Source organism: Leopardus geoffroyi, chromosome E3, assembly GCF_018350155.1.
Source record: "Leopardus geoffroyi isolate Oge1 chromosome E3, O.geoffroyi_Oge1_pat1.0, whole genome shotgun sequence".
NCBI classification, from domain to species: domain Eukaryota; kingdom Metazoa; phylum Chordata; class Mammalia; order Carnivora; family Felidae; genus Leopardus; species Leopardus geoffroyi.
Genome location: NC_059340.1, coordinates 39607675 through 39629933, shown reverse-complemented (window position 1 = coordinate 39629933; position 22259 = coordinate 39607675). Strand labels below are relative to the sequence as shown.

The 22259-nt window shown below is 62.6% G+C and overlaps 2 protein-coding genes and 1 long non-coding RNA gene across 5 annotated transcripts; 1 reads left to right on the top strand and 2 right to left on the bottom strand.

Moving 5' to 3' along the window:
* Positions 1 to 3596: 3596 nt before the first annotated feature.
* LOC123588996 lies at positions 3597 to 12355 on the top strand. The gene is made up of 3 exons (XR_006708110.1): positions 3597 to 4389; positions 6108 to 6283; positions 11495 to 12355. It is a non-coding gene; the product is annotated as an uncharacterized LOC123588996 (long non-coding RNA).
* ZG16B (zymogen granule protein 16B) lies at positions 5705 to 7687 on the bottom strand. The gene is made up of 4 exons (XM_045460547.1): positions 7332 to 7687; positions 7172 to 7251; positions 6848 to 6953; positions 5705 to 6185 (listed from the first exon to the last, which is right to left on the bottom strand). The coding sequence occupies exons 1-4, from the start codon at positions 7514 to 7516 to the stop codon at positions 5837 to 5839; spliced, it is 720 nt and encodes a 239-aa protein (XP_045316503.1). The 5' UTR covers positions 7517 to 7687; the 3' UTR covers positions 5705 to 5836.
* Positions 12356 to 16515: 4160 nt separating the features above from the next.
* Positions 16516 to 20446, bottom strand: LOC123588994 (testisin-like). 3 transcript variants are annotated; one of them, XM_045460544.1, is made up of 7 exons: positions 20288 to 20446; positions 20143 to 20172; positions 20029 to 20055; positions 19634 to 19802; positions 19123 to 19406; positions 17122 to 17276; positions 16516 to 16846 (listed from the first exon to the last, which is right to left on the bottom strand). In XM_045460544.1, exons 1-7 carry the CDS (start codon positions 20352 to 20354, stop codon positions 16610 to 16612), a joined length of 969 nt encoding a protein of 322 aa, XP_045316500.1. In that variant the 5' UTR covers positions 20355 to 20446; the 3' UTR covers positions 16516 to 16609. The 3 variants fall into 3 exon arrangements, with proteins under 3 accessions (XP_045316500.1, XP_045316501.1, XP_045316502.1); XM_045460545.1 differs by lacking the exon at positions 20029 to 20055 and having other exon boundaries at positions 20288 to 20443; XM_045460546.1 differs by lacking the exons at positions 20029 to 20055; positions 20143 to 20172 and having other exon boundaries at positions 19634 to 19832; positions 20291 to 20443.
* Positions 20447 to 22259: the final 1813 nt, after the last annotated feature.

Genomic DNA, 22259 nt, shown 5'->3' with positions numbered 1-22259 from the left:
GTCGGATGGGGCTGGTTGGCTGTGCACGGGGCGCAGGCTGGGAGGACTGGGTCAGGGAAGGGGCAGAGGCTGGCTGGGGGAGATGGGAGCCAGGGCCGGGCATCCCTCCTCTGGCATCTCCTCGGTGGTGGGGGGGAGGGGGTGGCGGCAAAGGGCAGAAGCGGCCGCGAGGGGCTGCTCAGGACTTGTCCCGGGATTGAGTTCGGCCTTGGCCACTAACTCCCTGAGTGACCTCGCGCCGAACACGTCCAAGCCTGTGTCTTCAGCTGTAAAATAGGAATAAAGCAGAGATTCGATGTCCTGAGGCCTGGCCCGCGGGAAGGCTCCAGCAGCAGGTGTTCGTAGGAGACCTCGGATGGGGCAGCGGGAGCGGAACTTTTTTGTTTTTCCTTTTTCAGGTAAGCTTCATGCCCAACGCGGGGTTTGAACTCACGACCCTGAAATCCAGACCTGAGCTGAGGTGGGTGGGTGGCTGGGCATCTCTCGCCACCCCTCGTTGGCTCTCCCCACGTCCCGCGGGCCCGGCCTGGGCTGCGGGGCGCATCTGTCTGGGGGCTGCGGCCAGGAACTCGAAACCTGAGTGGCCTGTGCTCTTCCCAGGAGGCCCCGCTGTGGAGTCACTTTGAGAGACCGTACCGCAAGCCCTGGGGAAGACAGTGGGGTCATGGCTGACGGGTCGTCGAGGCTCTGAGCTCAAGGCTCAAGGCCACAGGACTATGGGAACAGAGCCCCACGGTCCCCCCGGGAGCCACTTAGGGAACAGACCCAGGGCGGTCACCTCCAAGGCCCGGAGACTGCACACCTTCCCTGCATGCGCTCCGGTCAACGCCGGATGCGCGTTCCGGCCGTGTCTGGAGGCTCCTCGTCTTTTCCTTCCGCGCTTCAACATTCTCTGGTGTTCCCCCGCCCCGGCGAACGCGACATAAAGACTACGAGCAGGTTGCTGCGGCCGCCGTTTCGCTGGCGGAGGCAGCCCTGCACATCCGCTCGGCCTAAGTGTCTGAGAACTCTGTCTGCGGGGCGCGTCTACACCCCACGCGGAGAGTTGCCGGCTTCTTGCGAGAGCCTGTCCAGAGGCGGAGGCTTCGGGGCCCCTTGCGGTGGACGCAGCTGGGCAGCGCCTGGGTCTGAGGGGGCGAGCTGGGGGCCCAGACCAGGCCAAGCGGGGACAGGAGGCGCTGGGGGCTGGCGGGACCCGGCTTGGCCTGGGGAGGCGAGGCTGGAGGGGAAGGCGGGGGGCACGAATGACCCGCCTGGAGGCTGACCCGGAGCGGGGAAGACGGGGGCCCCCGGGAAATGGAGTCTCTTCCAAGCGCTGCATCCCTTGGGCGCCCAGCGTACAAGAAAAGGCAGGGCCCCTCGATGAAAACTTCTAAGGGGCAGCTGGTGGCTCACTTGGTCGAGGGTCTGACTTGATTTCGGCTGGGGTCATGTCCCAGGGTGGTGTGGGTCATGATCCCAGGGTTGGGCTCTGTGCTAAGCATAGAGACTGCTTGGGATTCTCCCTCTCTCTCTCTCCCTCTGCCCCTCACCCCTGCTCACGCTCTAAAAAAAAAAAAAAAAAATGCGTTAACAATTTCAGGATGCGCCCGTCAGAGCTCCCTGCCAGGCAGAGGCCCTTCTGTGTGGCCCTACAGGTGGCAAGCCCGTGACACAGTTCTGGTGCTGTCTTCTCGTGGAGTCCCTGAAGCCTGGAGGGAAAGGCTCCCCTCAGGTGCCCTTACCCAACCTCCAGGACCCCTCCCGCCTGGCCTCTCCTCCCCAGAGCCTCCCTGAAACCACGCTGTCGTTCCCAGACTTCTCGGGTTAGGGTTGCCACATCCAGCAAAAGACACCCAGTTACATTTTTTTTTTATCTTTTTCTTTAATGTTTATTTATTTTTGAGAGAGAGGGAGAGGACGAGCAGGGAAGGAGCAGAGAGAGAGGGAGACAGAGGGTCTGAAGCAGGCTCTCCTCTGATAGCACAGAGCCCGATGTGGGGCTCGAACTCACAAACGTTGAGACCGTGAGCTGAGCTGAAGTCGGATGCTTAGCCGACTGAGCCACCCAGGCGCCCCTAAACTTTTAAATGTATATTTTTGAGACAGACTGTGAGTGGGGGAAGGGCAGAGAGGGTGGGGGGGGGGGGGACACAGGATCCAAAGCAGGCTCTGCACTGACAGCAGAGAGCCTGACCTGGGGCTCGAACTTAAGAACCGTGAGATCATGACCTGAGCCAAAGTTGGATGCTCAAACTGAGCCACCAGGTGGTCTCACCCAGTTAAATTTGAATTTGAGATGAACACTGAAAAAATTTTTTAGTATAAGTATACCCCGTGCAGTGTTTGGGATATACTTATACTTAAAAAAACAAAACAATATTTAGGACATAGTTACACGTTTATTTATTTAAAAAAATTTTTTTTAATGTTTATTTTTGAGGGAGACAGAGAGAGCATGAGCAGGGGAGGGGGAGAGAGAGGGAGACACAGAATTGGAAGCAGGCTCCAGGCTCCAAGCTGTTAGCATAGAGCCCGACACGGGGCTCCAACTCACAAACTGTGAGATCGTGACCTGAGTCAAAGTCGGACGCTTAACTGACTGAGCCGCCCAGGCGCCCCTGGGACATAGTTATACTTTTAAAAACTCAATGTTTCATATATACTTTGGTCAAAAGTTATTTGCTGTTTATCTGAAATTCAGACTTAACTGAGTGGCCTGCATTTTATCTGGGAGCCCGCCCTGAGATGTGTCCTGGGATTCGAGAGCAGGAGTCAGCTGAGGTAAGAAACAGTCTAGAGCTTGGCCAGACGACCATCAGGCCATCCCTCTTGCCTCTTTTCTGCTGTTCCCCGGTCTCCCTCTCCCACCCGAGAGGTTCAGACCCTCCGGGGACACGGCCGCCCCATGCTCCCGGTCCTACTCGTGACAACACCAGCCGCCTGCAGAGCCCGACTGGCCCGTCTCTGGCCCTGAGAACGAGTGGCCCAGCTGGGGCCAAGGCTCACCTCTGGTCCATTGGGATTCGGTGAGGGGGGACAGGTCAGAGGGTCCCAGTGGGGCTGCCTCGGCCTCAGTCCAGTAGACTGGAGGGGGGGGCCCAGAGAGGGGTAGTAGTGAGCTGGGCAGACCCTGGAGAAGCTGCGGCCCCAGGAGGAGCTTCCCCCAACACTTAAAGGGTCCTTTTTCCACCAGGAGAGCAGAAGCCATGGCCCAGAACATGCTGAGCCCCAAGTGGGCCTGCTGGGACCCACGGGAAGAGACTCAGAGGCGGCTGTGGGTCTCGGCCCCACATGAGTGGCCCCTGGGGCCCGAGTCTCTGGACACTGAAGGGGAGGGTATATCCCAAAGAGGCCTCTGCCTCTTTTCGGAGGGAACAGGCCTGAGCTGGGGTCTGAGGACAGGTGAACAGAGCACCTGTCCCGGGGACGGAAGTGCACGTGGGGAATCAGGCGAAGCCCCAGCAGCTGGAGGTTTGTTACACGGGGAAAGAACCGGCCCCTCCCGAGGGATGAAGCCGACTGCCTGTCCAACGCGGAAAGTGGGTAGACGGCAGGAAGGACTTCCTAGGCGAGGGGCCTTTGGAGCCGGGAGGGAGGGGTGCACGGAGGCCGGGTGTGGGGAGAGGGCCAGGGAGCCAGCCTCCCTCCGGCCTCCAGCAGAAGCAGCCCGCGGTGAGGAGGAGCCGTCGAGGCCACACGGGGTGGAGCCACCTGCCAACCCGCGCGGGGTCTGCTGCCTCGCGGAACCCGCCTCGCGTGGGGACCGGTCCAGGGGTCCCCCACCTCCAGCAGGCAGCCGACGACCCCGCCCGGGGGGAGACCCGCTCAGGGAGGCCGCCTGCTGGGTTCTGAGAGGGGCCTGGGTCCCCTGCGGCGGAGACCCCGTGACCCCGGTTCTGGTGGCAAAAGGCGAGGCCGGAGCAACCCGGAGTGCACGTTAAATAAAGGTTCACACAGACACACACACACACGCGAGCCCGCATGGGCCTTGTCACTAAGGGGAGGGGGCCTGGGGCGCACGCAGCAACCACGCCCCAGCTCTGGCCCCTCTGCGGTGTCTGTGCGAGGACCGCACCGTGGTGACCCCGAGGTCCTGAGAACAGGTGCGGCATCGCCACAGCGCGGGTGTGCCGGCTGCCCAGGGCGCGCGCGGGGTTCGCCGCGAGAACCACGCGGGACTTCCGGCCAACTGCTCACAAATAAGGACCATCTGGGCCACGGACCGGGCTTTGCAATCAGTGGGCACACCCGCCCCTGAGCTGGCCCCTGCCCCCCGCCCCGTCCTGCTCCCTCGCTTCCCGAATCTAGTCACAAGGCGGTGACCGCCGTGGACCTGGGCGCTGTGTCTTCAAGCCAACACGGTCCCGTTTCTGACCGTCCTGGTTGCCATACCAGGAGCCCTGGGAGGTAAGGTGCCCCCCTGAAGCAGCCAGCCCCAAGAAAGGCCTCCGAGAAAGGGGTCAAGAGTCTCCTGCCGAAAACAGATTTCCCTTTTAGAAATCCACCGGCAAGCAATTAACTATGCAACGGGCCCGCCCCTGGGCGGCATGGAGCGGGGGGCCGGGGTGGGAAGGGAAGGCCCCCCGCCCCCACCGTGGCTTTTCCACGCAGCCGGAAGAGTGTCCTGCAAAGTCACCCCCGATGCTTGTCAAAATGTGTGCGTACCGTCAATATGAGGGGTTCGGTCCATACTTGTGCTCTCACTGCCGACAGATTAAATGGCAAGACTGAAAACAGCCACAGTTTTCAAGCGGTGAGGGGTGTCAATTTCAAGATATCTGGACAACGGTGACCGATATGGCAAGGTCACGGGGAACACTGTCTTCAGCTGTCTCTGGCCCTGGCCCTTGCCCGTGCTGGTCCCTCAGCCCAGACCGCCTGCTCCCCTTGTCTCTACAGGGCCGGGCCTCACTCAGCCTCTGGGCTCAGATGTTGCCTCCTTCGGGAAGGCTTCCCTGAAGCACACCCCCATCACTCAGCCTCTAGGCGGGTGCCTATGCACGAGGTTCTGCATGTGTCCCCACAAGCGCAGATGCCACAACTACTGCCACCACCTGTTTCTGCCTCTGTCCCCCCACAGGGGACCCTTCAGCCGGAGACACCGAGTCTCTCCTCTTTTAAAAAAAAAAAAATGTTTATTTATTTTTGAGTGAGAGAGAGAGAGTGAGTGGGGGAGGGGAAGAGAGGGAGACACAGAATCTGAAGCAGCTCCAGGCTCTGAGCTATCAGCACAGAGCCCGATGAGGGACTTGAACTCATGAACCGTGAGATCATGACCTGAGCTGAAGTCTGTCGCTCAACTGACTGAGCCACCCAGGCGCCCCTCTCCTTCTCTTGCCCCTGAGTGGCCGGGGAGCCCGGCATGGATGAGGCCTTGGCCAATGTGTGCCGAATGAGTGAATGACCGACTTCCCTGAGGCCCGGTGCGCACTCAGAGAAAACCGGAATTGAACTCGGGCCATCGGAGGCCAGCTGGATGGGCCTCGGGTAGGGACGGGGTGCGGGGCGTCCTTGGAGCCCAGACTCCTCCGAGACTGAGGATCTTTGAAGTCCAAGGGCTGCACAGGTAGGGCCTTCGTTCTCGGCAGAATCACCAGGGCCTGGGACGTCACACCCTCCTCTGTCCTCCCCTCGCACCCCCGGCCCGGAGGCCTCATCCCCCCACCAGCTCGGAAAGCTTTGGTCACACCCCGGGACCCAAGGACCACACCTGGAGGCACCATTCTTGCAGAAGCTTTATTTATTCGTGGATTGAAATTTGGGGTCCAGACTCCGCTACCTCAGTGGCGTCAGCCCAGCACGAGCCACGTTGACCCAGGTTGACCCAAGCCCCACCCCTGGGACCCAGGAACACTCATTTCTCTGGTAAGGTACTGTTTTGCTGGATCAGGTCCCAGAACTCTAGAGGGTAATCCCACACAAAGCAGAGGCCCGTGATGCCTAAAAGCGTGCACTGGCCACAGATTCCTGTGAGCACTTTCTCGACCTGGTCGGGGTAGACGACAAAGTTCGTGCCACTGTCCTTCCCGAATGTGGCATAGCGCCTCATATTTGTGTATAGGTTCAGGGACCGGAGATACATTTTGTAGGAGCCAGTTATCCCTATGATGTGCTCTCCCGGATAGAGGATGAATTCCTGTGGAGTTCCGGATGACGGACAACCAGACACGGTGGTCCAGGAGGGTCCATATCGCGCCTGGATACTGGGAGACAGGGAAGCGTTGGAGGGCCAGACCTGGGCTGAATCAGCACTCCCCAGGCGCTCTATCGCCTGGCAAGGACAGCAGCCCTGTCCCTACAGGTACGTGTCCCCACGCACGTGGATTTGGGCTCCTGACACAGAGGTCCCGGTCTCAGACCCCTGCCCTGATGCTTTCGGGCTCTGTGATCTTGGGCTCATCACCCGGCCTCTCTGGGCCTGTGTCCTCACCTGCAAAGTGGGAGTGCTTCGGGGGGTGGGGGGGGGGGGGAAGTCCCTGAGACCGTTGGTAAGGGGAGCTTGGAACACAGTGCCACTCGGGCGGTGCCCCCTGCTGTCACTGCTCACAGTGGGGAGCTGTCCCCGGGCCCAGCTTGCACCTTCTGAGCCCCAGATACGGAGCAGACCAGGTCACAGGTCAGAGAAGCAGGTGACTCCCTCACTCCCCTGGGAGAGTTCCACCAGCTCTGCCCATCGGGGCGTCCCTGACCCCCCACGCCTCCTCCCCCCCTGCCCTGCCCACATTCTGTCCCCTACGGTGCTGGCCTCCCTCCCCAGGACTGTACATGCAGACCCAGCGAAGGCACAAGGGGAAGAGGTGCTAAGCCCTCTTCCCAGGGCCCCGAGGCCGTGGTGATAGGGCTTCGTGGCCCTGCTCCTACTCACCTCTTCAGTATGCCCGAGGAACCTACGGCCACCTGGATTCCGGTGATTTCATATTCGTGGTCTCTGGGTGTGCTGAAGTATTTGCCTCCTCCCCTCCCGTACATCTCTAGATGGATGAAGGGACGGGGTCAGGGAGAGGAAGAACCCAGACGCTAATATGTGGCTCATCCCTGCCCCGGGCCGGGTGCCGCCGTGCAGGGACACGGCAGGGTCCTGAGACAAGAGTCAGTCTGCGGTCAGGGCCGGGCCCAGACCCGGGGCCTCCCGGAGCGCGCAGGCGAGGGTGGCCGCTGGGACCAGAGGGCGCACACCCGCCAGACTTACGTGTTGCCCAGCAGGTGCTCCACAGGAGGGCGAGTGTCAGCCTCAGCAGCATGGCTTCTGGAAGGTGAGTCCCAAGGCTCCTGGAGAGAAGAGAAGGACTCGGAGAGGGGCCCCGTCCGGCCCGGCCAGGCCCCGTCGTGGGGCGCAAACACAGCCTTACCTGGCGGGGAGAGTCCTGTGGCCCAGTCCCGGTCCTGCGGAGTCTTGCTCCTGGCCACTCCGCCTGGCCCTATATACCCTCCCCGTCCCTGTGGGCCCCCGTCCAGAAGGAAGGAACAAGGGCCACCAGGGGGGGAAGAAGGAGCTGGGCGGTGGGGGCTCTTCCTGGGGGAATCCCAGAGCCATTCTGCAGGAGCCTTCCGGACACGCTGTGTTTATTGTCTCGGCCCCACGGCCTACACAAACAAGACGGGACAGTGACAGGTTTTGTCTGTCGCTTCTGGGTCTCGCTCCCCAGCACGTAGACCAGAGGTGCACTTCAGACGTGGGGCGCTTTGCTGAGAGCCCTCCCCAGCTGGGCCAGAAAGGTGTCCATCCCACGGGGGAGCTGCCCTCTGGAAGCCCACAGAAGCTCCCTGGGGCCCGGGGGTCCCTGCGTGGTACACAACCCGCCTCAGGACCTCGTCCAGGCCCGTGTGGAGCCTGCGGTCCCCTGGGCTTCCCCGAGCTCAGGCTGAGCTCCCTGTGACCCTCGGAGAGCTGGGCTGTGTGCCTGGGGCCAGGTGGGAGAGACCCCAGGGGCTGGCCCTCCACGGCCTGTCACCTGGCAAACAGCGCCAGTGTTTGCTTTGTGCAGGGACCGTGTGTGGCTGGGACGGGCTGGCCTCAAGGGGCCTCAGGCGGACCGGACGGCAGAGGTGACGGACTCAGGCACGGATCGGGGAGAGGGCGGTTCTCCAGGCCAGTGCCCCCGACGGCCGCTGGGGTCAGGCCGGGGTCAGGCTTAGCCGGGAGGTGACGGTACTTGTCCGGGGCTGGGGTTCTGAGGCCCCTGCTGCCGCCACCGGTCCAGGCTCCCTGTGACGGGTTGGAGCTGAGGCCGTCAAGGCCTCCACCCTTTGAGAAAAACCACCGGGTCGCGGTCCTCAACTCGGGAGGGGGCACTGGAGCCACACGGCGTCCAAATCTCGGCTTCCCTGCTTCCCGGCATCCCGTCCGGGGACCTCCCGTCACCCGAGTGCCGCGATTGTGCCATCTGTTGTCTGTGCAGGGGCCCAAAGACTCACGTGTAAATTCTACGGCATTCCAGGCCGTTGCCCGCAGAGAACGTCAGGAGCACCCAGCCAAGGCCATTCATTTGTGTATCGTCTGGGGCTGCTGTCACCCCACAGCAGCAGAGCCGAGCAGTTGCGACAGAGACTTTGTGACCCGGAAAACCTAACGCGTGCCATCTCGGGCCCTTCACCCACAAAGTCAGCCGATCCCAGGTGGGTCCCCGTTGCCCGCCCTGGAGCAGAGGCAGCCTCGTCCACAGCCATTCACAACCCGCCTTCAGAGCCCCTCTCTGCTCTGGCCTTGGCCCTTCCTTGCGGCCCTGCACCCGTCTCCCTCGGGAGGCCCCTTGGGGCTCAGGCCCCTGCTGACTCAGGTTGGGAGGTAAGGGCTCCCCGACCCGTCCTCCCAATGCTCTCGCCGTTCCCAGGGGCAGTCAGGCCCACAGACGGGGCAGGCGTGGGGCGGAGGGCACGGGCAGCTGAGCCCGTCCACAGGCCCCCAGAACCTGCGGGGGGGGGTGGGGGCTGGGGGCGCAATAGGCCCGGGCGCCCGGCAGGCACAGCTCTGGAGGAAAGGCCTGGCGGCCACACAAAGGGGACTCTGTTCCGATCCTGCCACAGCCGCTGGGCGCTGTTGAAGGTTTTGCTGCCAATTCACGTGCCAGGCTGGCTGGGCTTCGCTCCCAGAGGAGGCTCCGTGTGGACCGGAACTCGGGGAAGCACCACCTGGGGTGGGGGCTGGGAGAAGAGCCGGCCGCTGCCCAGACAACGGGGGTGACAGCACGGGCCCGAAAGCGCACGCAAGGTGCGTGTTCAGAGTGCGTGAACGTGCGCTCACATACGGATGCGTCCTCCCCACGCACCGGGGTTTGCACACGGCGCGCGCGCGCACACACACACACACACACACACACACACACACTCGTGCACACGTCTTTCAGAAGGTCAGCCCTGCCCCCTCAGCTACCTGCCCAGCGCGGCCCTGGGGAGACTGAACACACGCCCTTTGTCCCTGGGGGTGGGGGCATTTGCAAGGCGGTGACCTCAGCCTGCCAGGAGCGGGACACGGGGACTTCTTTCAGCAGGGGTGGGAGGTTGAGTCCGATCTCCCGGCCCTCTGGCGCGGGGCTGGGGGGCACCGCTCTGTGCCCGCAGCCTGAGGCACAGAGGACGAGAAGGCCTCAATGCCCGCTGATGCCACGATCCGAGCTCAGCATTTTTCTCCACTCTGCCCCGAGAAGCTGAGCGCTCTTGGTGGAACGCCGGGACACCCGAGCGCACGTTTTGTCTCATCTTTTATGGGATTAAAATCGCTCTAGTGCGAGTGTAGAAAAAAAGACGGACCATCCCCAAGCGTCAACTCCAGGGGAGGCAGGACATCCAGGTTCCGATTCCCCGAGGCCGTCCTGGCACACGTGTGCGTGACCCGGTGCATCGGTCGGCTGCGGCTGCTGGGACAAACAGCACGTCACCTCCCTCGGGCCTCGCCTCCAAGGGCCATCGCGCTGAGGGTGAAGGCTTCCGCACACGAATGGGGACACGCACACGCAGTCCACAGCCCTGGTCGGCATCTCCCCGAGACTCCCCTGGGGCTGGCACCCCTCCCCCACTGCTCTCCTGACCTCCTCCCCGGGGGCCCTTCCCGCTGATGGCACCGCCGACCTTGTGGGCTCAGCGCGCTGCCGGCCCCGGGACGTCGCTGCTGCCCGAGCTTCCGACCCGCCCACGTTCTGAGCCTGCTCTCTGCTGCCTGTGTGCTGCCGCTCCGGGCCTCCGTCTCTTGCTCTGTGGACGGGCCCCTAACGGATGCCCCTGCATGAGGTCGTGAGGCAGAAGAGGACAGTGTGCAGGTCTCAGCAATCTGTTTGTGTTCCTGAGGGCTCGGCCAGATGGCGCCCCCTGTCCCTTTCGGTATCAGGTGCCGGGGCCACATCAAACTGGTTTTTGAATCGCGTGCTCGGCTCCTTCCCAAGGATGGTCGAGCCCTCCCTGTGTAGGGCTGCCGAGGGCAGGAGCCCCGTGGGGGCGTCTCTGGGCTGGGGGGCCACCTCCCGATAGCGAGCGGACGCCATCCACACCGCACCCACGGGAGGGCCCGGAGCTTCCCGAGACCATGGCTCTCCACCAAGGGCAGGGGGTCCGAGTGGACCCAGGCAAGCTAGAGTCTGCCAAGTATAAAGTCGGCAGACCTTCTCCCCAACGTACTACGCAAATACTGGAGCCCGTTACAAAGTTGAAAGATTTTCACAGCCGACACCTGACGTACTCACGCTCGGCCACTTACCATGTTATTGTTGTTTCTGGATGCACTGAAACATGACAACCTCAGCTGCAGACCAGCGCCCCTCCTCTCAGACACCACATCACGCGTGTCACGAAGGAGACGTTGTATGGGGCTATCCCCCCCCCCCCACTTCGAAGTACAATTTTCATGCAAGGGAATCACAGATCTGGAAGTGTCTATCCATGGGGTTTCGACAGACGCACGTAGCTCTCTCAGCCAGGCTTCTTTGTAGCCACAGAGCACGCCGTCGCCCCAGAAAGCTCCCTCCTGCTGTTCCCTGTCTGTCCTCCCGCCACCGGGCAAGCCCGGCCACAGCAGACATTCTTGACCTCATGACGCTGTAGGCACATCGAGGGGATTACCCACTTTTTAGGGAAAAGAATGGGTGATGAAATTCATCTGACCGGGAGCTCACATGGTCGGTTGAGTTCATTTAAATACGGACCAACACATACCTGTGGGAACCCTGGTCCCAGTGTGAATACAAAGTTACAAAAGTTAACAACCTTTGGACTAACGAGGACGTGAGGAACAAAATCGGGAGGGACAACACCGGCTTCCCGAGTGTCCTAACAAATGACCACGTCTGGTGGCTCAAGACAACAGAAATGGATCCTGTCCCGGCGCCGGAGGCCGGGGTCCGGCATCCAGGCATCTGCTGGCCGCCGCGCGCAGCCCAAAGTCTCTGCAGAACGTTCCCTGCTTCTCCCAGTTGGTGGCGGGCGCCTCTTGGCTCCTAGCTGCACCCCCGGAGCTCATCTCTCCCCCCCGCCCCACGGGTGCCGTTCCCCCGTGTGTGACTTCTCTTTTTCTCTCTCCTGACAGCTCTTAAACTGCTTTCTACCCAAGATAATCCCAAGATCTCTACCTTGATCACGTCTGCAAAGAAAGGCCCTATTCCCGATACGGTCACATCAGTTGTCCCGAGCGGACATATCCTCTTGGGGGGCCACAATCTAACCCGTTACAGGGCATCAACCGGTCAGCCTGAGGCCTACCTGGGAGCCTCTCCTGAACCCCAGACCCACTGCCCCCCACGTGCAAGCGGCCAGAACCCCACCCCCAGGCCCCCTGAGGCCCTGGCCCCCATCCACCCAACCCCATCTGCCTCTCTCCGGTGAGAGGCCCCTGCCGTAGAGCTGGGGCGCAACTCTCTCAGAGAATTATTCTCTTTGTAAACATCTTGCCGTTCTCTGGAGTCTGGAGGTGTCTGGGGGGAGCAGGCACGTGTGTGTCCAGGTCCCCGCCCGGCCCCACCCTACCTATGCTTCCTCCTGCCTGCCCTTGAACCTGCCTTTCCAAACAGACTTCTGGAACAGTGTTCAATCGGAAAAACGGCTATTTCCAGAGGGTGGGGTTTAGGACCTTTTTCGATTTCTCCCCTGTCCTTTGTATGGCTTTGATTTCTTTGGGTAAGACTGGACGGCTCCTACAAAAACAAAATGGTAACTCTTTAAAAACTGGGATGCTTTTTTTTTAACCTATAAGCTTACCAAGGCCATAGAAGTGGAAGCCCTCGGTGTCGAAAACACTGTAGGAAGTAGGCCCCTCTTACTGTGTTGGAGTCTTTCTCGTGGTTTAGAAACCTTTGAAAACAGGAAGCCTGTGTGACCAAAGCACCCATGGAAAAGTTAGCCCAAGAAATGATTAGGAGGGTGCACCGAGATTTATAAAGATTTACATGGAGGTGCCGTTTTATTTTTTTTTTTTAACCTCACATATTTATCTCAGAGAGAGGGATAGCGGGGAAGGGGCAGAGAGCGGGAGAGAAAATCCCAGGCAGGCTCTGCCCGGACACTGCCGATGCAGGGCTCGAACTCAGGAACCATGAGGTCACGGCCGGAGCCGCAATCAAGAGTCGGACGCTTAGCGGACTGAGCCACTCAAGCGCCCCAGAGCTCTTTTCACAAACAAGTCTGGTTCGCAATCACAGAGCCACTTGTCCCGTGATGGTAAACGGCCGTCCCGGCAGCGGCAGCGGCGTTTGTCAGGCGGGAACCAGCAGCCCCGGGCAGCGTGTGACACATCTTCAAGCTCCCGACCGACCGCGGCTCCTGCACAGGAAACCAGCCTGCTCTGTGGGCAGACGCTCTGCGTGCGAGGCTTTGCACCTGGCCTTCAGACCGGGGCAGGGACAGACTTCCTGGGGGCGGAGAGAAGGGGTCCAACGCAGAGGCTGCTCAGGCTGGACACGGAATGGGGCGCACGGCAACGGGAGGCAGGGGGCCGGGGTCCTCCTCCCACGGAAACAAGTGTGTGCAAACTGTGTTTCAGGCACCTGAGGTCCCCTGCCTTTCCGCGGGCCTGCTCGGTGAGCAAACATCCAACGAGGAAGCAGCACTCGGTGCCCTTCCGTCCCCTGCAGGGAGCGCCAGGCGGTGTGGACGGGGCGGCCGCAGCTCGCCAGGTGCCCCCTTGTGGCAGAGAGGGCATACGGCGGAGACAGGAGCTGAAAGACCAGAAGCCACCTGATCCGGGGATCCTACAGGAGGGGGCGGAGGGCGGGACTGCCAGGACCCAGCTGGGCCCAGAGACACGGGGCAGCTTCTCACACGTCTCTGGTGAATCTCCCCAGTCGAGGGTGCCACGGGAGCCCTCAGTTCACTTCGGGAACGCTGCCCACTGCATATCCTCATGCAGGTTTCTTTCTTTCTTTAATGTTTATTTATTTACTTGGGGGGGGAGGGGGGGGCGGCATCCAAGGGGGAGGAGCAGAAAGGGAGAGAGAATCCCAAGCAGGCTCCATGCTGTCAGTGCAGAGCTGGACACGGGGTTCGAACCCACGAACCACGAGATCATGACCGGAGCCAAAATCAAGAGTCAGACGCTTCGCCGGGTGAGCCCGTCAGGAGCCCCGACCCCGGAGTATGGCCGGAGTCGCAGAAGATGAGTCCGCAAACAAAAACGCAGTTAGGCGAAGGTCCTCATGCTCGGGCGGGAATGAGGCCCGGACTCCAGAGTGAAGCTTCTTTTTATCAGGATAATTGCTAAAAACTACGTGCGTCGAGTCAGCTCCGCAAGCGTGTGAATCAATCTAATGGTTTAGCTTTTCAAGGTTGGGTTCCGAGTTCGTTGGTTTCTATGACACTAGGAAGGGTCAGGTGTGAAGGAGGGTCCGGCCCTGGACAACGTTAACGGCTCTAGGCGCTCCTTACCGGCCGCAGCGCGTTCAGCTGTGTAAACATGTCCCAAGGCCTTTCGCCTTCTCCGGCCCTTCCCTTTGGAAGTCTTCTCCTTTGATGCTTCTCTCCTGCCTCTCCCACACCCTCTCACAGATTTCTGATGCGTTTTACCCCCATCAGAGTCCTAGAAAGGTCCTACGACAAGCAAACAAAGTTCGCTCGCCCAGAAGTCTGTGGGCACGGGATCGCTTTACAAACAACGTCTCTTAACAGCCTCTGGAAACGAGAGTCCGTGGAAAACGCGTGAGAAGCCACACCTGCGGGGCACGTGGCGCGGAGGAGGCCCGTGGCCAGGGTCTCCCGCCGGGGCCTCTCGGGCTGGGAGCTGGCGTCCTCGGGCCACCCGGTGCTGATGGGGAGGAGGCTGGTGGCGACAGGTGGCGACGATGACAGCCGATGCCTGGCGTTGTCCTCACTGCCTCACTCACTAGCCCGGTTCACTCCCCCGGCGGTGCGGAGGGGAGCGCAGGTGTGAAGGCATTGGGTGCCGTTCTCACCCCCGCCGCCGGGCACAGAGCGGCCGCGAGACAAACGCCGCCTCCGGCCGCCGCGCGGCTACGAGCCGGCGCGCACACCGGCTGATTTGGGACCTTGGGTTTGCTGCCCTCACCCCTGGCGCTCCTGATTGTCCTTGGTCGCTTTCCAGGACGAGACACGTGCCTTCCACGCCCCATTTCCACCGCCTTCCACCGCTTAAGTCTTTCTTGCGTCCCTTCTGTCGCACAATCTCCTCACGTGGCCTCACTCCACTCTCTCTTCTGCCCGCTTCCGGTTTAAGGACCTTGTGATGACACTGGTCCCACCTGGGCCATCCGGGATGACCTCCCCACGTCCCGTCCTTGGCTCATCTGCAGTGTCTTTCAGCACGAAAGTGACATCCTCAGTGTCCAGAGACGGGGATGCAGACAAGCAGGGGCTCTGTGTTCTTGGCCACGACAGGTACGTTCCTCGGGGAGGAAGGCGGGCCACCACCGGGGAGCCTTCCTGTCCGAGAAGGACGTCGCGCTGCCCCTCCTCGTTTGTTCGCTGGGTCTAGAGTTCAAAAACCTAAATAACTCTTTCTCGGATCTCGGAGACCCCGCGGCACCCCCTGCGAGCGCCGCGCTCCAGAATCCCGGCACTGTCGCACGGTCGCAAGCGGCGGCCCTGACGTTTCTCCTTAAAAAGCGGCGCGGGAACAGCGGTTTGGTTGGAAGCAGGTGGCCTGAGTCTGCATCTGTGGAGTCCCCTCCGTAAGCCTGAGGAAACATCCCTTGTCCACACACCATCTCAGGAGAGTGAGGGCAGCGGACTCTGTGGAGTGAACCGGGGACCCAGAGCTGCCCCGTGGTGACCCCGGGGCCCAGCGTGGACGGTCCCCCAGGGCTCACTCCCACCCCGGCCCGGACACGTCCAGCAAGCATCACCTGCACCGCAGGACGGGGAGGCGGGCGGCCACGGCCAGACCTCCCGGAGCCTGTCACTGATTCCCGGAGGGGTCACGGAGTGTCTCCACCATGAAGGCGCGTGGCTGCACCGTCGTTGCTGGGCCACCACAGGCTTTAGGACCGCCCACCGAAGGACCGCAAAGCCAGCGACACACTGAGAGGTGGCACGAAGGACCGTAAGGGGCGTGACGAGCAGGATGACAGAGCGGAAGGAGCGATGTCGCAAGGGAGGTCCGGAGGAAGAGAGGCGGCCACCGGGCAAAGGAGGGAACATTCTAGACAAAGGGAACAGCATCTGCAAGGACCCCGAGGCAGACAAGAGCTGGTCTCACGGGTGCCACATAACAGTGTGAGTGGAGGGGTGAGGGGTGGCGGGAGGCGGCCAGGTCCCTGCAGGGGTGGGGGGCCCAGCCTGGCCACGGGCCCAGGAGCAGCGGGGAGCCACAGTGAGTTTCCGGCGTCTGCTTGCCTTGCTGCCTGTGGACTCGAACCCCTCCCGCCGCGATGGAGGGAGGGAGGGAGGGAGGGAAGAAGAAGAAACATCGAGACCCACCAGAGGCCTTGGTGGCCCCGAGTGAGTAGACAGGGAGGGGAGGGGGGCTCTCCGCCTGGTGGGAAGACTTCGGTCTGGTGCGCCCACTCTCCCCATTTGGGGAACCAGGGCCCCCTTCCAGCCTTCCTCCCGGGATGTCGGGTGAGCAAGGGGGTTTGCTTTGAGGGGAGGCCGAGCCGTGCCCCTGCGGCTTCTCCGCTCCAGCAGGACTCTGCCTCCGCTGCCCTCGGCGGGAACCCCCTCATTTGGGCAAACGCCATCGGGCTGCTTCCCTCCCTGCCTCGGTTTCCCTACTCCTCACCGGGGCCTCCCGGCGTCACCTCCCAAGGAAACTTCCCGCACCCCGGTCCTGGTCCCAGGTCGGCCTTTCGGGGACAGAGGTAGGACCGGGAGCGTCTGGCGTCTGGGTGGAGGGTCGCACCGGCACGAGCACCGGGGGGCTCGGGATGCTCCCCCCGCTGCACCCCGCTCCGGTCTTCCTGGCCCCCAGCGACCTGGGGTGACTGACGTCCTCCCATAAACTATCTTTCTGATTGAACCAACCAGAGAGGGCTCCGTGGTTCGTCACCCAAACCCGAATGGCGCAGACAGCTGGAGCGAGATTTAGGAGTGAAGGATCCCGGGGGGACCGTGAGGGTGTCCAGGGAGCCACCCGGGGCCACAGAATGCTCTGCGAGGCATCGATTCCAACACGCTAAGGAGTTTATTAGAAAAGGGACAAGGTGGGGGACGGGGCCTGGCTCAGCAGATGGCCCCAGCTCTCGGGACTCCGTTGGGCTCAGGCCGCCTGCGGGAGCCCGGCCCAGAGCACAGCGAGGGGCAGGAGGAGCCGAGAGGGCTCCGGCCTGTGAGTGCTGCCGCGGGCCACCAGCATCCGGATCCAGTCGAAGTGCCCACTGACGTTGGTGTAGACCCCGGGCCGGTTGGGTCTACCGCAGCCGGATCCCCAGCTCACGATGCCAACCTGAATCCACAGACCTCTCTTTTCGCAGGCCAAGGGGCCACCGGAGTCACCCTGGGGAGCGGCGCGGGTGAGCCAGGCTTGGCGGGGGGTGGCGGGGCGGGGGGGGGGGCTCCCGAGGGCCAGTGGAGACAGGAGGGACAGCAGGAGGGGCTGTGGAGCCGGGCAGACCGGGTGCACATCCTACCCCCCACCCCGGAAGTCAACAAGCCTCAGTTTCTGCATCTGCCAAGTGGGGCACTGGTCTCTACACTCTGGGATTGACACACGGACCAAATGAGGCGCGGGCCGCCCTCGGGCTTGGGGCTGGGGTGGAGAGGGACACTCACGAAGCAGGAATCCTTGCCTCCTTGGGCATCGCCAGCGCATACCATGTCCCCCCAGATGTCGTAGCGGACCAGGGGCTGTGTGTACAGGTAGTTACACATGGTGGTGTTGATGATGCCGACCTGGACTTCCTGCAGGAGGTAGGGGGCTGGCAGCACTGCCCAGGGGTCGAGGGGACAAAGAAAGACGGCACCCTGAGTCTCTCTTCTGCCCTCTGCTTGGGAGAGATGGCACAGGCCACGGGGGAGGGGGGGAGGGACGAGGGTCCCTGGGGCCAGCAGCACCCGGCGCGTCGTGGGGGACGGACCCGCTGCCGCAGCTCATCGCCGAGGCCCGGCTTCCCTGCGGGCGCGTGCGGATGGCAAGCGGCCCCCGAGCCGGTGGGGAGGGGCCGACACAGGCGAGCAGGGTTACGGTCCCTGTGGTCCAGCTGCCCGTCAGGGGCTTCCGGGCCTTTCTTGGGGCCCCCGTGGCCCTCCTAGGGCGCGGCCTGATGGGGACCCACTCTCAGGGAAGGAAAGCCTCGGCGGGGAGGGCTGCCCCTCCCACCCCCCAGCAAAGCGCCGGGGAGGCGTCAGAGCCCGTCGTGAACCCAAATCCGTCCAATTCCTCAGCGTGGGCCCGAGCCACCGGCTGATCCGTCCGAGGACGTCACGAGGATGCCACGGTTAACGTGTAGGTGGAGCCTCTGGTCCGCCAGGCACTCTGCTGAGCCCTCAGGTAGGAACCTCTTTAAATTTCAGAACCACGCTCTGTGCTGGGAACCGTTTCACCTTGTTCTGCAGATGAGGAGGCCCAGGCACAGGGGGAGGAGATGCCTGGCCTGGGGTCTCCCGGCCGGAAGGAGGGAGAGCTAAGCCTCCCAGCAGGCAAGGGGGGTGGCGGCCAGAGTCACCTGCTATCTTCTAGAAGGAGGCGGGAGCCCGGGGCCGGCCCTGACTACCTGTCGGCCTCGGGCCAGGGAGTCTGGTGGCTGGGTCCCTTGGTTCACACCCACTCAGCCCTTTGAGCCGGGAGAGATCTGCAGGGGGAGCAGGGGACACTCTCTCCAGTCCCTTTTGGGAAGGGACAGGACCCCAACTCTAAAGGAAGGCAGGACCAGCACGGGTTTCTCTCTCCGCCCTGCCAATCCCCTATGTGTGACCTCGAGGACACGTTGTTCTCTCGGCCAGTGAGCCCCGGCTTCTCCACTGACTCCTCCTGGGACCTTACGGCCACTTCTGTACGTCTCTCCCTTTCCTCATCGATAAAGCAGGTATAAAAACGGCCCCGCCTCATTCGCAGGTAAGGCCCAGAAGAGAGACCTCACCCTGCTCGGTCCTCAGGGTCCAGAGCCTAGAACAGTGCCGGCACGAGGCGCGCCCTCGAGGAACCTTCTCTGCCATCACTGCTGAGGGAGGGGGGCTGCCGGAAGGGGCCAGGCCAGGGAGGAGCACAGGGGGCCGCCCAGGCATAGGAGCCAGGCCCTGTGTGTGGCGCTCAGGACCCAGGGCACCTCGGGGCAGAGGTGCACGGGTGACGCTTCAGGCTGGCCCAAGGACCGCCCCCCCCCCAGATTTAGTGGGGAGTCAGAGAAAGGAGATGCTTTGGCATCGCAAAGACAGACAACGGGCTCAGGACTCCAGGCAAAGCGGGGAGGCGGGATGGCTGGGGGCCGGGTGGGCACCCGTGCTGAGCGGAAAGAACGCACACAAAACCACTGAGGCCTTTCTAATGTGACCTCCGCCAACCCCGACACCCTTGCAGGCTGGGTGCGGAGCGCGGGCCTGGGCCCAGCTGGCCTCCCTCTCACTGTGGCTTCGGGCTCACAGTCTCTGGAAGGCAGAGGGAACGGGGTGTGGGGACAGGAGGTCCTGCCCTGGCGGGGGGGGGGGGGGGGGGCAGGCACTGCTGGGCAGCCCCCAGGAGGGACCCAGCTGCACAGAGACCCAGGTGGGGGCTGCTGAAGCCGCTGGGGACGGAACAGACGGAGGAGCCCGCAGCCCCCCTGCCCCCAGCCTCACCTTGATCTTCTCCGATGTTCCCCCAGCCCGTCACCCAGCAGTCAGTCTGGTTCTGGAACTCAGAGGAAGAGGCCACAACACAGACAGGGTGGATGTACTCATTGTAGGTGACGGAGGAGGACAGCTTCAGCAGGGCGATGTCCGAGGATGAAGCCCCCAGATACATGGGGTTCAAAATGATCTTCTCCACCTGGTATCGGTTGTAGTAGGCCTCCAGATTCCAGATGGACGGTGAGGCGGACAGCTCGCCAAACTGCACGGACCACTCAAAGGGATCAGTGTGCCTGGCAGGGGAGGAGCGGGCGGTCAGGGGTCTTTACAGCAGGGAGGGGACCTGAGCCCACCTGAGGTCTTAGGGCCTGGGGGCAGCAGCGGGCCTCCGCCTGAGGTGTGGCCACCTCAGCCAGGGGGCCGCCTCCCACAGCATCAGAGAGCTGAATCCGCACGAGTCAGGCCGGGAGGACGCGTCCCCCCAACCCCGGCTCGGAGGGCCGCCCGCCCCCCGACTCACTTTTCAAAGCAGTGCGCGGCCGACAGCACCCAGCGGCGGTTGAGCAGGCTGGCGCCGCAGTGGTGGGCGCCCCACAAGCGCAGACTGCCCTGCCACGGCCAGCGCCCCAGCTCCGAGTCCTTGCCGCCCACCACGCGCGTCGTCGAAACGGTTCGGCGGCCGCAGGGCCCTGGGACGGACACACGGGCACGCGGCTGAGCCGCACGACCCCGGCCGCCCCCCCCCCCCGGCCCGCGCGAACCAACGCGAGGGGCCCCTGGGAAAACGCGCGCGTCGGGGCCGCGCCGCCCAGGGACCGGGGGACCTCGCGCCCCTCCCCACGTGGCGCGCGGGCGCCGCCCCTCCCACTCACCCCGCCCCCACCCCCACCCCCCCCCCCGGGGCCCGGCAGTTACACGTGAGCAACGACGAGTTCTCGAAACCTGGGCGGGGAGAGGAAAAGATGAGGCGCCCCTTGCGCTCCGGCTCAGGTGCCCGGCGCGGGGAGGCGCGCGTCCCGGGCGCCTTACCTGGAAACAGCTGGTCCAGATCCTGAACGTCTGGGGGGCCCGGAGGGGTGATGGCGGGCGGCCAGGTGAGCTCCCCGCGGTCTGCACGCGCCCCGGCCGTCCCCCACCACCCCTGGGGCGGCCCGCAGCCCCCGCCTCAGCTCACCCTGTCCCCGGAGCCCCGCTCGCACCAACAGCTGCGCCAGCAGCAGCGCCCGGACGCGCGCGCCCATGGCCGCTTCTGCCGCCTCGCGGCGCCCCCTCTGCTTCCGCCCGCTCGGGGCGCCCCCGGGGGGGGGGGGGCAGGGAACGCCCGCGACGCTGCCCGCCCCCCCCGCCCCGCCCCCAGCGGGACCGGTCCGGGTCCGAGGGCTTCGAGCTGGGTACCCCAACCACACCGTGCCCCCAAACGGTTCTTGTCTGCAGCCCTGGGATCCCGGCTGCCCGGCGGCTCGTTGCCCCCTTTCCTCCACCCAGCGCTTCTTCGGGGAAGGGTCAAGGCCGGTGCCCACCAGGACCCCCGTGAGAGCAAGTCCTCACCGAGCGCCCGCTGGGGGCCTGGCGGTATTGGGCTGCTGCTAAAAGCCACGGTCCTTTCCAGGAGCCCGAGTGAAATGGCCTGATGTGGGCCACCTGGAGGGCTCCCAGCCTCCCTGCTGCTCCCAGCTGGCCCCACCCAGCCCCACAGAGCCTACAGACAGTCTGCCTCGTCCTTGGGCACTGGTGCAGGGCACCAAAGTCAAGTTGTCTCTTGAGTTACAGATGTGAGTGAACAACTGAACTGGGGCCCCCAGGACCGCCCTCGGAGTACTGATCCACTACAAGGACTCACAGGACCTAGAGAAGCTGTCATCTCCATGGTGATGGTTCACTGCGGTGGTACAAGGCGTGGAGGACAGAGTCTAGGAGAGACCAGGTGGAAGCTTCCAGCTTCCCCTTAGCAATGGAGTCAGATGGGCAGAGCTTAATTCTCCCAGCAATGACGCGTGACAGCGGACGTGAAGGAGTGCCGGCCGGGAAAGCTCATGTGAGCCTGGGTGTCTGGCGTTTTTATCCTTGGGGCTCCGTGACAGAGGCAGGGTGGACAGCCCACGTGGCTAACCCTAGTCCTCAGACTAAAGCACCTCCTGTGGTCCAAGTGACGCAGCGTGGCCCGAGGCGGTCCCATCAACTGTGCTATTAGCGTCAAGTATCTGGAGTGGCCCAAGGCGCCCGGTCTACAAAGACGCTCTTTCCAAGCAAGACTTTGCGAAGGCTCAGAGGTGATTTCCTAGGACCTGGTCGAGGGTCGGTTCATCCTAGGCCCGTTCACTTAACCTGTTGTCACTGCACGGCCACTAAGGATAAAGCAACATTGGGGGAAAATCCACACATGCACCAGAACGATCTGTTTGAATACAGGGACCGGCTTCGAGGAAAACGGAGGGAATAAATACACGGAGCAGCGGACAGCTTGGAGGACGCCAAGTGGTATGGTTCGAAAGCTCTTGCGAGAGTGTTTACAAACACTAAACAAGAGTTAGGCAGGAAAAGGGGCGCCTGGGTGGCTCGGTCCATTGAGCGTCTGACTTCAGCTCACGGTTCGTGGGTTCGAGCCCCGCGTCGGGCTCTGTGCTGACAGCTCGGAGCCTGGAGCCTGCTTCAGATTCTGTGTCTCCCTCTCTCTCTGCCCCTCCCCTGCTCGCGCGCTCCGTCTCTCTGCCTCTCTCAAAAATAACTAAAGCATAAAAAAAATTTAACCAAGAAGTGTAACAAACCAACAAGTGTGTTAAGTAAAATAAAATCAAGGGTTGAGAAACGACAAAGAGAAGGCCAGGTTCTAGACTCCCCGACACCAGATGTCCCAGGCATCTGTCCGGGAGTGTGAACTGGCCTAGCTTATGTAAGTCCACGGGGAGACCGAGTTCCCACCACGAGCTCGGCAGACACGAGGAATGGGATGAGCCGACATAGAAGAGGAGGGATGTGACGTCATTTCTGAGTCAAATGCTTTGCTGGCTGACAAAATACCATAAAGTGGGTGGGTGGCTCATAAACAACGAATATTTATTTCTCACAGTTCCTGGGCTGGAAGTTTGAGGTCAAGGTGTCTGGGAAGGGCCCCTTCCTGGTTCATAGCTGCTGCCATTGCCGTCTGT

Excerpts from the sequence above, each read along its gene's own strand:
- LOC123588994 (XM_045460544.1), bottom strand. The coding sequence starts at position 20,354 with ATGGGCGCGCGCGTCCGGGCGCTGCTGCTGGCGCAGCTGTTGGTGCGA. Across the intron at positions 20,056-20,142 it reads TCTGGACCAGCTGTTTCCAG|GTTTCGAGAACTCGTCGTTG; the intron begins GTAAGGCGCCCG and ends CTCCCCGCCCAG. Across the intron at positions 19,803-20,028 it reads GAACTCGTCGTTGCTCACGT|GGCCCTGCGGCCGCCGAACC; the intron begins GTAACTGCCGGG and ends TGTCCGTCCCAG.
- ZG16B (XM_045460547.1), bottom strand. The coding sequence starts at position 7,516 with ATGGCTCTGGGATTCCCCCAGGAAGAGCCCCCACCGCCCAGCTCCTTC. Across the intron at positions 7,252-7,331 it reads CACAGGACTCTCCCCGCCAG|GAGCCTTGGGACTCACCTTC; the intron begins GTAAGGCTGTGT and ends TCTTCTCTCCAG. Across the intron at positions 6,186-6,847 it reads TCCTCGGGCATACTGAAGAG|TATCCAGGCGCGATATGGAC; the intron begins GTGAGTAGGAGC and ends CCTGTCTCCCAG.